This window comes from Oncorhynchus masou, chromosome 29 (genome assembly GCF_036934945.1).
Source record: "Oncorhynchus masou masou isolate Uvic2021 chromosome 29, UVic_Omas_1.1, whole genome shotgun sequence".
Lineage (NCBI taxonomy): Eukaryota > Metazoa > Chordata > Actinopteri > Salmoniformes > Salmonidae > Oncorhynchus > Oncorhynchus masou.
Window position 1 is genome coordinate 79,785,287 of NC_088240.1, and position 13,002 is coordinate 79,798,288.

General features: G+C 45.2%; 1 protein-coding gene across 4 annotated transcripts in view; it reads right to left on the reverse strand.

Annotated features, from left to right (window-relative positions):
- LOC135520695 (serine/threonine-protein phosphatase 1 regulatory subunit 10-like) overlaps positions 1–12,601 on the reverse strand; it is a 24,588-nt gene extending 11,987 nt beyond the window's left edge. The window contains exons 1-3 of one of the 4 annotated variants that reach the window (XR_010452427.1): positions 12,484–12,601; positions 4,567–4,656; positions 4,074–4,272 (exon numbers count right to left, since the gene is read on the reverse strand). Coding sequence is in view for 1 of the 4 variants with exons in the window: in XM_064946435.1 (XP_064802507.1) it covers positions 5,078–5,649; positions 12,484–12,520 (609 nt within the window). In the remaining 3 variants the exon portion in view is untranslated. Of the gene's footprint in view, positions 1–4,073; positions 4,273–4,566; positions 4,657–4,736; positions 4,760–4,999; positions 5,650–12,483 lie in introns of those variants that run through there. The other 3 variants (XR_010452428.1, XR_010452429.1, XM_064946435.1) reach the window with 3 other exon arrangements.
- Positions 12,602–13,002: the final 401 nt, after the last annotated feature.

Here is a 13,002-nt window from a genome sequence, read left to right on the forward strand (position 1 = left end):
AGTGTTATCTGTGGTGATCCATGTACCTGAAGTGGGACATGTTATAGAAGGTGGGAAAGTACCTGAAGTGGGCCATAATATAGAAGCTGGTACAGTACCTGAAGTGGGCCATGCTATAGAAGGTGGGATGGTGCAGTACCTGAAGTGGGCCATGCTATAGAAGATGGGACAGTACCTGAAGTGGGCCATACTATAGAAGGTGGTACAGTACCTGAAGTGGGCCATGCTATAGAAGGTGGTACAGTACCTGAAATGGGCCATGCTATAGAAGGTGGGACAGTACAGTACCTGAAGTGGGCCATGCTATAGAAGGTGGTACTGTACCTGAAGTGGGACATGCTGTAGAAGGTGTGACGGTGCAGTACCTGAAGTGGGCCATGTTATAGAAGGTGGGACAGTACCTGAAGTGGGCCATACTATAGAAGGTGGTTCAGTACCTGAAGTGGGCCATGCTATAGAAGGTGGTACAGTACCTGAAATGGGCCATGCTATACAAGGTGGTACAGTACCTGAAGTGGGCCATGCTTTAGAAGGTGGTACAGTACCTGAAATGGGCCATGCTATAGAAGGTGGTACTGTACCTGAAGTGGGCCATGCTTTAGAAGGTGGTACAGTACCTGAAGTGGGCCATACATTAGAAGGTGGTACAGTACCTGAAGTGGGCCATGCTATAGAAGGTGGTACAGTACAGTACCTGAAATGGGCCATGCTATAGAAGGTGGGACGGTGCAGTAACTGAAGTGGGCCATGCTTTAGAAGGTGGTACAGTACCTGAAGTGGGCCATGCTTTATAAGGTGGTACAGTACCTGAAGTGGGCCATGCTATAGAATGTGGTACAGTACCTGAAGTGGGCCATGCTTTAGAAGGTGGTACAGTACCTGAAGTGGGCAATGCTTTAGAAGGTGGTACAGTACCTGAAGTGGGCCATGCTATAGAAGGTAGTACAGTACCTGAAGTGGGCAATGCTATAGAAGGTGGTACAGTACCTGAAGTGGGCAATGCTATAGAAAGTGGTACAATACCTGAAGTGGGCCATGCTATAGAAGGTGGTACAGTACCTGAAGTGGGCCATGCTATAGAAGGTGGTACAGTACCTGAAGTGGGCCATGCTTTAGAAGGTGGGAAAATACAGTACCTGAAGTGGGCCATGCTTTAGAAGGTGGTACAGTACCTAAAGTGGGCCATGCTTTAGAAGGTGGTACAGTACCTAAAGTGGGCCATGGTTTAGAAGGTGGTACAGTACCTAAAGTGGGCCATGCTTTAGAAGGTGGTACAGTACCTGAAGTGGGCCATGGTTTAGAAGGTGGTACAGTACCTAAAGTGGGCCATGCTTTAGAAGGTGGTACAGTACCTGAAGTGGGCCATGCTTTAGAAGGTGGTACAGTACCTGAAGTGGGCCATGCTTTAGAAGGTTATTACAGTACCTGAATTGGGCCATGCTTTAGAAGGTGGTACAGTACCTGAAGTGGGCCATGCTATAGAAGGTGGTACAGTACCTGAAGTGGGCCATGCTATAGAAGGTGGTACAGTACCTGAATTGGGCCATGCTGTAGAAGGTGGTACAGTACCTGAAGTGGGCCATGCTTTAGAAGGTGGTACAGTACCTGAAGTGGGCCATGCTATAGAATGTGGTACAGTACCTGAAGTGGGCCATGCTTTAGAAGGTGGTACAGTACCTGAAGTGGGCCATGCTTTAGAAGGTGGTACAGTACCTGAAGTGGGCCATGCTATAGAAGGTGGTACAGTACCTGAAGTGGGCAATGCTATAGAAGGTGGTACAGTACCTGAAGTGGGCAATGCTATAGAAAGTGGTACAATACCTGAAGTGGGCCATGCTATAGAAGGTGGTACAGTACCTGAAGTGGGCCATGCTATAGAAGGTGGTACAGTACCTGAAGTGGGCCATGCTTTAGAAGGTGGTACAGTACCTGAAGTGGGCCATGCTTTAGAAGGTGGTACAGTACCTGAAGTGGTCCATGCTATAGAAGGTGGTACAGTACCTGAAGTGGGCCATGCTATAGAAGGTGGTACAGTACCTGAAGTGGGCCATGCTATAGAATGTGGTACAGTACCTGAAGTGGGCCATGCTATAGAAGGTGGGACAGTGCAGTACCTGATGTGGGACATGCTATAGAAGGTGGGACAGTGCAGTACCTGAAATGGGCCATGCTATAGAAGATGGTACAGTACCTGAAGTGGGCCATGCTATAGAAGGTGGTACAGTACATGAAGTGGGCCATGCTATAGAAGATGGTACAGTACCTGAAGTTGGCCATGCTATAGAAGATGGTACAGTACCTGAAATGGGCCATGCTATAGAAGATGGTACAGTACCTGAAATGGGCCATGCTATAGAAGATGGTACAGGACCTGAAGTGGGCCATGCTGTAGAAGGTGGGACGGTGCAGTACCTGAAGTGGGCCATACTATAGAAGGTGGCACAGTACCTGAAATGGGCCATGCTATAAAAGGTGGTACAGTACCTGAAATGGGCCATGCTATAGAAGGTGGTACAGTACTTGAAATGGACCATGCTATAGAATGTGGTACAGTACCTGAAATGGGCCATGCTATAGAAGGTGGTACAGTACTTGAAATGGACCATGCTATAGAAGGTGGTACAGTACCTTAAGTGGGCCATGCTATAGAAGGTGGTACAGTACCTGAAGTGGGCCATGCTATAGAAGGTGGTACAGTACCTGAAGTGGGCCATGCTATAGAATGTGGTACAGTACCTGAAGTGGGCCATGCTATAGAAGGTGGGACAGTGCAGTACCTGATGTGGGACATGCTATAGAAGGTGGGACAGTGCAGTACCTGAAATGGGCCATGCTATAGAAGAATGTACAGTACCTGAAGTGGGCCATGCTATAGAAGGTGGTACAGTACATGAAGTGGGCCATGCTATAGAAGATGGTACAGTACCTGAAGTTGGCCATGCTATAGAAGATGTTACAGTACCTGAAGTGGGCCATGCTATAGAAGATGGTACAGTACCTGAAATGGGCCATGCTATAGAAGGTGGGACAGGACCTGAAGTGGGCCATGCTGTAGAAGGTGGGACTGTGCAGTACCTGAAGTGGGCCATGCTATAGAAGGTGGTACAGTACTTGAAATGGGCCATGCTGTAGAAGGTGGTACAGTTCTTGAAGTGCGCCATGCTATAGAAGGTGGGACAGTACCTGAAGTGGGCCATGCTATAGAAGGTGGGACAGTACCTGAAGTGGGCCATACTATAGAAGGTGGGAAAGTAACTGAAGTGGGCCATGCTATAGAAGGTGGGACAGTACCTGAATTTGACCATGCTATAGAAGGTTGTACAGTACTTGAAGTGGACCATGCTATAGAAGGTGGGACAGTACCTTAAATGGGCCATGGTATAGAAGGTGGGACAGTACAGTACCTGAAGTGGGCCATGCTATAGAAGGTGGGACAGTACAATACCTGAAGTGGGCCATGCTATAGAAGGTGGGACAGTACAGTACCTGTTGTGGGCCATGCTATAGAAGTTGGGACAGTGCCTGAATTGGGCCATGCTATAGAATGTGGGACAGTAGCTGAAGTGAGCCATGCTATAGAAGGTGGGACAGTACCTGAAGTGGGCCATGCTATAGAAGGTGGGACAGTACCTGAAGTGGGCCATGCTATAGAAGGTGGGACAGTACCTGAAGTGGGCCATACTATAGAAGGTGGGACAGTACAGTACTTGAAGTGGGCCATGCTATAGTAGGTTGGGCAGTACAGTACCTAAAGTTGGCAATGCTAAATAAGGAAGGACAGTACAGTACCTAAAGTGGGCCATGCTATGAAAGCTCAGACACACCTTCAATTCATCAGTTGGCCCCTGTAACATTTCACAACCAGCACCTAAGCTACAATTTTGATCATACACAGGAATCTGACAAAACATTGAGGTCACACTCAACTTCTTTTTGTCTGATGTCAAACTGACCTGTTCAATTACCTGCTACAGTAACACATTCACTTGTAAACCTGTACGATGTTATTCTCACCCGTTAGCCATACGACTAAGAAAGAGAATTGACGATCCTCATTCTAGGTCATGTCTTACCTGTATGATGCTGTGTGCGTACTGCTCAGCTCTCTCCCAGCTGCCCAGCCGTACTCCTCTGTCTGAGGGGCTCCAGCCAGCGCAGGCCTCCGTTCCAAACAGGTAGTATTCTGGGTACAGGTGGTGGGTAGTGCCCAGGGAGAGCTCCAAGGTCCAGGCCCACCCAATCCCTCTGCTCCTCTACTGTGAAGCCTGGAAACTGGAGCAGAGAAAACAGATTACTGTTATAATATATGCCATTTAGCAGACACTTTTATCCAAAGCGTGCATAGATGCGTAGATTTGAGATATTTTGGTGGTTCTGGGAATCTCACCCACCACCCTGCGTTACAAGCTCCATACATTACCAACTGAGATAAAAGAACCTGTAACATGGACTTCCTCTATAACCAACTTCATTACCAGAATGCAACTACTAACTAAATATCACTTTTTCCTGTTGTCAATTATGTACCTGCCTTAGATACACATGTAATATAAAGTGAGATGTGACCTGTAGTTGGTCATCTGTCCAGCAGAGGGCTCGTTGCCTGTGGTTACGGCCCAGAATGACAGGTTGTATTTGGCATACTCCTCCAGGAACCTGAGGAAGTAGAATGAATACTCAGAGAGAGGGGGAAAAGTCCAACTCCTCTGTAAGACTCCATGTGCCCAGTATGATACCTGACATAGTATTTAGCCCAGGTTAAGGTGTGTATACTGTATGATACCTGACATAGTATTTAGCCCAGGTTAAGGTGTGTATACTGTATGATACCTGACATAGTATTTAGCCCAGGTTAAGGTGTGTATACTGTATGATACCTGACATAGTATTTAGCCCAGGTTAAGGTGTGTATACTGTATGATACCAGACATAGTATTTAACCCAGGTTAAGGTGTGTATACTGTATGAATCTTGACATAGTATTTAGCCCAGGTTAAGGTGTGTATACTGTACGATAACTAACATAGTATTTAGCCCAGGTTAAGGTGTGTATACTGTATGAATCCTGACATAGTATTTAGCCCAGGTCTTGTGCTCCTGGCCCCCAGGCTGACCCTTCAGAGCCCTTCTCTTGAGCCTTGTGTCCAGGTCTCTCTTGAGCCTTGTGTCCAGGTCTCTCTTTAGCCTTGTATCCAGGTCTCTCTTGAGCCTTGTGTCCAGATCTCTCTTGGGCCTTGTGTCCCGGTCTCTCTTGAGCCTTGTGTCCAGGTCTCTCTTGAGCCTTGTGTCCAGGTCTCTCTTGAGCCTTGTGTCCAGGTTTCTCTTTAGCCTTGTATCCAGGTCTCTCTTGAGCCTTGTGTCCAGATCTCTCTTGGGCCTTGTGTCCCGGTCTCTCTTGAGCCTTGTGTCCAGGTCTCTCTTGAGCCTTGTGTCCAGGTCTCTCTTGAGCCTTGTGTCCAGGTTTCTCTTTAGCCTTGTATCCAGGTCTCTCTTGAGCCTTGTGTCCAGATCTCTCTTGGGCCTTGTGTCCTGGTCTCTCTTGAGCCTTGTCTCCAGGTCTCTCTTGAGCCTTGTGTCCAGGTCTCTCTTGAGCCTTGTGTCCAGGTCTCTCTTGAGCCTTGTATCCAGGTCTCCCTTGACTCCATGTCTCTTGTGATAGAAAAAGTACATATTTACCTGATTTGTTTGATATTAATAGTTAACGGTTATATACTTAACAAAAAGTAGGACATTTATGTTCTGTTTAATTATGTGTTTCTGTAAAGAGATGGTTTCCACTCTAGCTTCCTGCAGTTTGTCTGGGCATATGTTCAAGGAAATTAGATTTTGCTAGAGATAGATTGAGCTGACAATGACTTGGTGATTTAAAACCTAAAGCTGGCATTCCATAGACAAGTGTGTGTGACCCGAGATAGAGAGAGCTTGGAAGAGTTTAGAACAATGCCTCATTGTCTCATCTTCCTGGCATCTGGGAAACTAAGCCGGGTTGGGGTAAAACAACATCCCATGCAGACAACCAGGGGACGGATCAGCCAGACCAGTCAGTAAGACGGACCAGCCAGACCAGTCAGTAAGACGGACCAGCCTGACTACACATTTTGATGTCCTATATCATCTGTTTGATCATTTTCAGTTAGGCTGTTGGGTTGAGTAGTTTCATTATTGCAATAATTAATCAATATTGAATAAAGATTATTGTTTGAAGAAATGACAGTCTCTCTCACTTGATTAGAATATTTTACCACACTCTTGAGTACAGGTCTCCCCTTAAAACAAGACTAACCTGGTTAATTAAAGGTTCAATAAAATAACAAATTGTACGGTGTGAACCCAGTGGAAAATTGAATAGTACTCCTGTATGCCATCATATTTTATGGCGAATCTCATCCAAACTTTTCTCTTTGTCAAAAAAAAAAAAATGACTTCAAAAAAGAAATGACTTCATATTGATCAGAAACAGTGCTATTTGTAGACAAAAAGGGGTTTATCTTAACTGAAAGGGCTCTATCTGGAACCTTTCTTTTCAGAGGGTATTCCTACAGAGATAAAGGGTTTTACATAGCACTCTTTTTTTTCTGAGTGTACCTAGTACAGTAACTATAATGTTTGTGTTGCCTCATCCAGTCTCTGTAAAGGACCCATTAATTCTACAGCTATCTTTTCAAAATGGCAGCCCGTGATAGATTTTGTCATGGGTGCTCTGGGGGCTGGTCCCTATAACTATCACTAGCTACTTTAAACAATGCTACTTAATATAATGTTTACATACCCTACATTATTAATCTCATATGTATACGTATATACTGTACTCTATATCATCTACTGCATCTTTATGTAATACATGTATCACTAGCCACTTTAAACTATGCCACTTTGTTTACATACCCTACATTACTCATCTCCTATGTATATACTGTACTCGATACCATCTACTGCATCTTGCCTATGCTGCTCTGTACCATCACTCATTCATATATCTTTATGTACATATTCTTTATCCGTTACACTTGTGTGTATAAGGTAGTAGTTTTGGAATTGCAAGTTAGATTACTCGTTGCTTATTACTGCATTGTCGGAACTAGAAGCACAAGCATTTTGCTACACTCGCATTAACATCTGCTAACCATGTGTATGTGACAAAAAAATTGATTTGATTTTTAACTTGTGTGCATCGCACACCACACAGCCCTTACACCACTGCTTTATGTCTCTCCGCTAGCCTGGCCAATAAAATCTTGCTCTTATTTTACAAGTTACTTTTTCAACCATTAGAACGCTTCCTGTCCTGTCCTGGAATCTATGGATTTCACATGACTGTGCAGGGGCGCAGCCATGGGTTGGCCTGGGAGGGCATAGACCCACTCCATTGGGTGCCATTTAATTGATGTTTTATTTTATTTAACCTTTATTTAACTAGGCAAGTCAGTTAAGAACAAATTCTTATTTACAATGACGGCCTACCAAAAGGCCTCCTGCGGGGACAGGGGCTGGGATTAAAAATACAAATAAATACAGTGGGGCAAAAAAGTATTTAGTCAGCCACCAATTGTGCAAGTTCTCCCACTTAAAAAGATGAGAGAGGCCTGTAATTTTCATCATAGGTACACTTCAACTATGACAGACAAAATGAGAAAAAAAATCCAGAAAATCACATTGTAGGACTTTTTAATGACTTTATTTGCAAATGATGGTGGAAAATAAGTATTTGGTCAAGTACAAACAAGCAAGATTTCTGGCTCTCACAGACCTGTAACAACTTCTTTAAAAGGTTCCTCTGTCCTCCACTCGTTACCTGTATTAATGGCACCTGTTTGAACTTGTTATCAGTATAAAAAAGACACCTGTCCATAACCTTAAACAGTCACACTCCAAACTCCACTATGGCCAAGACCAAAGAGCTGTCAAAGGACACCAGAAACAAAATTGTAGACCTGCACCAGGCTGGGAAGACTGAATCTGCAATAGGTAAGCAACTTGGTTTGAAGAAATCAACTGTGGGAGCAATTATTCGGAAATGGAAGACATACAAGACCACTGATAATCTCCCTCGATCTGGGGCTCCACACAAGATCTCACCCCGTGGGGTCAAAATGATCACAAGAACGATGAGCAAAAATCCCAGAACCACACGGGGGGACCTAGTGAATGACCTGCAGAGAGCTGGGACTAAAGTAACAAAGCCAACCATCAGCAAGGGCATTGAAGATGAAACGTGGCTGGGTCTTTCAGCATGACAATGATCTCTCCAGATCTCAACCCCATAGAAAATCTTTGGAGGGATTTGAAAGTCTGTGTTGCCCAGCAACAGCCCCAATACATCACTGCTCTAGAGGAGATCTGCATGGAGGAATGGGCCAAAATACCAGCAAGAGTGTGTGAAAACCTTGTGAAGACTTACAGAAAACGTTTGACCTCTGTCATGATCCCCGACAACAACGTGACAGCCTATAGGGAGGAGGTCAGAGCCGATTACGTGAGAGAGTTCATTAGAAAGTGCATTGACGATGTCTTACCCATAGCAACGATTAAAATATTCCCAAAAAGGAAACCGTGGATTGATGGCAGTATTCGCGTGAAACTGAAAGCGCAAACCACTGCTTTTAACCAGGGCAAGGTGACCGGAAACTTGACCGAATACAAACAGTGTAGCTATTCCCTCCACAAGGCAATCAAACAAGCTAAGCGCCAGTATAGAGTCAAAGTAGAGTCGCAATTCAACGGCTCAGACACAAGAGGTATGTGGCAGGGTCTACAGTCAATCACGGATTACAAAAAGAAAACCAGCCCCGTCGCAGACCTGGATGTCTTGCTCCCAGACAGACTAAATAACTTTTTTGCCCGCTTTGAGGACAATACAGTGCTACTGACACGGCCCGCAACCAAAACCTGCGGAATCTCCTTTACTGCAGCCGATGTGAGTTAAACATTAAACGTGTTAACCCTTGCAAGGCTGCAGGCCCAGACGGCATCCCCAGCCACGTCCTCAGAGCATGCGCAGACCAGTTGGCTCGTGTGTTTACGGACATATTCAATCAAACCTTATCCCAGTCTGCTGTTCCCACATGCATCAAGAGGGCCACCATTGTCCCTGTTCCCAAGAAAACTAAGGTAACTGAGCTAAACGACTACCGCCCCGTAGCACTCACTTCCGTCATCATAAAGTGCTTTGAGAGACTAGTCAAGGACCATATCACCTCCACCCTACCTGACACCCTTGACCCACACCAATTTGCTACCCGCCCAAATAGGTCCACAGACGACGCAATCGCAACCACACTGCACACTGCCCTAACCCATCTGGACAAGAGGAATACCTATATGAGAATGCTGTTCATCGACTACAGCTCAGCATTTAACACCATAGTACCCTCCAAACTCGTCATCAAGCTCGAGACCCTGCGCAACTGGGTACTGGACTTCCTGACGGGCCGTGAGGTGGTGAGGGTAGGTAACATCTCCATCTCCACCCCGCTGATCCTCAACACTGGGACCCTACAAGGGAGCACATTGTGACCTCTCCTGTACTCCCTGATCACCCACGACTGTGTGGCCATGCACGCCTCCAACTCAATCATCAAGTTTGCGGACGACACTACAGTGGTATGCTTGATTACCAACAACGACGAGACGGCCTACAGGGAGGAGGTGAGGGCCCTCGGAGTGTGGTGTCAGGAAAATAACCTCACACTCAACATCAACAAAACAAAGGAGATGATTGTGGACTTCAGGAAATAGCAGAGGGAGCACCCCCCTATCCACATCGACGGGACAGTAGTGGAGAGGTTAGTAATTTAATTTAAGTTCCTCTGCGTACACATCATGGACAAACTGAATTGGTCCAACCACACAGACAGCGTCGTGAAGAAGGCGCCTCTTCAACCTCAGGAGGCTGAAGAAATTCTGCTTGTCACCAAAAGCACTCACAAACTTCTACAGATGCATAATCGAGAGCATCCTGTCGGGCTGTATCACCGCCTGGTACGGCAACTGCTCCGCCCACAACCATAAGGCTCTCCAGTGGGTAGTGAGGTCTGCACAACGCATCACCGGGGGCAAACTACCTGCCCTCCAGGACACCTAAACCACCTGATGTCACAGGAAGGCCATAAAGATCATCAAGGACAACAACCACCCGAGCCACTGCCTGTTCACCCCGCTATCATCCAGAAGGCGAGGTCAGTACAGGTGCATCAAAGCAGGGACCGAGAGACTGAAAAACAGCTTCTATTTCAAGGCCATCAGACTGTTAAACAGCCACCACTAAAATTGAGTGGCTGCTTCCAACACACTGACTCAACTACAGCCACTTTAATAATGGAAATTGATGTAAAATATATCACTAACCACTTTAAACAATGCTACTTAATATCATGTTTACATACCCTACATTACTCATCTCATACTGTGGGGCAAAAAAAGTATTTAGTCAGCCACCAATTGTGCAAGTTCTCCCACTTAAAAAGATGAGAGAGGCCTGTAATTTTCATCGTAGGTACACTTAAACTATGACAGACAAAATTAGAAGAAAAAAATCCAGAAAATCACATTGTAGAATTTTTAATGACTTTATTTGCAAATTATGGTGGAAAATAAGTATTTGGTCACCTACAAACAAGCACGATTTCTGGCTCTCACAGACCTGTAACAACTTCTTTAAGAGGCTCCTCTGTCCTCCACTCGTTCCCTGTATTAATGGCACCTGTTTGAACTTGTTATCAGTATAAAAAGACACCATGTCCACAACCTCAAACAGTCACACTCCAAACTCCACTATGGCCAAGACCAAAGAGCTGTCAAAGGACACCAGAAACAAAATTGTAGACCTTCACCAGGCTGGGAAGACTGAATCTGCAATAGGTAAGCAGCTTGGTTTGAAGAAATCAACTGTGGGAGCAGTTGGAAGACACAATCAACTGTGGGAGCAGTTGGAAGACATACAAGACCACTGATAATCTCCCCCGATCTGGGGCTCCACGCAAGATCTCACCCCGTGGGGTCAAAATGATCACAAGAACGGTGAGCAAAAATCCCAGAACCACACGGGGGGACCTAGTGAATGACCTGCAGAGAGCTGGGACCAAAGTAACAAAGCCTACCATCAGTAACACACTACGCCACCAGGGACTCAAATCCTGCAGTGCCAGACGTGTCCCCCTGCTTAAGCCAGTACATGTCCAGGCCCATCTGAAGTTTGCTAGAGTGCATTTGGATGATCCAGAAGAAGATTGGGAGAATGTCCTATGGTCAGATGAAACCAAAATACAACTTTTTGGTAAAAACTCAACTCGTCGTGTTTGGAGGACAATGAATGCTGAGTTGCATCCAAAGAACACCATACCTACTGTGAAGCATGGGGGTGGAAACATCATGCTTTGGGGCTGTTTTTCCGCAAAGGGACCAGTACGACTGATCTGTGTAAAGGAAAGAATGAATGGGGCCATGTATCGTGAGATTTTGAGGGAAAACCTCCTTCCATCAGCAAGGGCATTGAAGATGAAACATGGCTGGGTCTTTCAGCATGACAATGATCCCAAACACACCACCGGGTAACAAAGGAGTGGCTTCATAAGAAGCATTTCAAGGTCCTGGAGTGGCCTAGCCAGTCTCCAGATCTCAACCCCATAGGAAATCTTTGGAGGGAGTTGAAAGTCCATGTTGCCCAGCAACAATCCCAAAAAATCACTGCTCTAGAGGAGATCTGCATGGAGGAATGGGCCAAAATACCAGCAACAGTGTGTGAAAACCTTGTGAAGACTTACAGAAAACGTTTGACCTCTGTCATTGCCAACAAAGGGATCAGGGTCCCCTCCTGTACTCCCTGTTCACCCACGACTGCGTGGCCAGGCACGACTCCAACACCATTATCAAGTTTGCAGACATCACAACAGTGGTAGGCCTGATCCTCCTGATCCCCGACAACAACGAGACAGCCTACAGGGAGGAGGTCAGAGACCTGGCCGGGTGGTGCCAGAATAACAACCTATCTCTCAACGTAACCAAGACTAAAGAGATGATTGTGGACTTCAGGAAAAGGAGGACCAAACACAAGTATTTGGTCAAAAACAAAAGTTTATCTCAATACTTTGTTCTATACCCTTTGTTGGCAATGACAGAGGTCAAACGTTTTCTGTTCCAGAGAAAGCAGTATATCGTTTGCATTGTGCTCGTCAGACTCATTAAAGGACAAAAAGGATTCTGCCAGTCCGTGGTGAGTAATCACAGTCCTGATGTCCAGAAGTTATTTTCGCTCATAAGAGACGGTAGAGGCAACATTATGTACAATATAAGTAAAAAAACAAGTTACAAACAACACAAATAAACAAACAAAAAAAACACAATTGGTTGGGGACACGTAAAACGATGGCCTTCTTCTCCGGTGCTATTTTACAACTGTCACACCCAATCATCCGAACACAAAATAAAAGCTTGTTTTTACTACAATGTTTGTAAACATAGTAAAAGTACACAAACACTATAACTTACCATTTTGATATCCTGGACGGTCAGTCCTTGCATCCATAGCTCTGTCTGTAAATTTAAGAGTGGTTACATTTATCCAGCCCTATCCCTCAGCTTTTTACCAAAACAGGGCCAGGGAAGACTTTTGGTTATTGTTTTAACTGCGGATTGACACTTTAAGATGGGTGGGGAATAACACATAAATTCTTCAGAAACACTGTTCTGTTAATAATTCCCTAAGGTTTATTGCAACATACTGGCCGCCTACTCGTCTTCAGTTATTCCATGGTAATGACTACTACCTGATGTTATGGAATGATGAAGAAATGTGGGCGATTACTGAGAAACATCCTCGTTTAACTTGTCACAGAATTCTAATGACTTCCATAGAGGGGTGTTGAGTAAAAACCTTCCAGAGAACCATTGTGAGTGGGAGTCATGCCTATTCTTACAACATTGGCACATTGAATAAACAATCTGAAGCATTCTATCAATTAACGCACGCTAGTTTTAAGCGTCTGTTACAGAAAGGGTAGGTTTAAG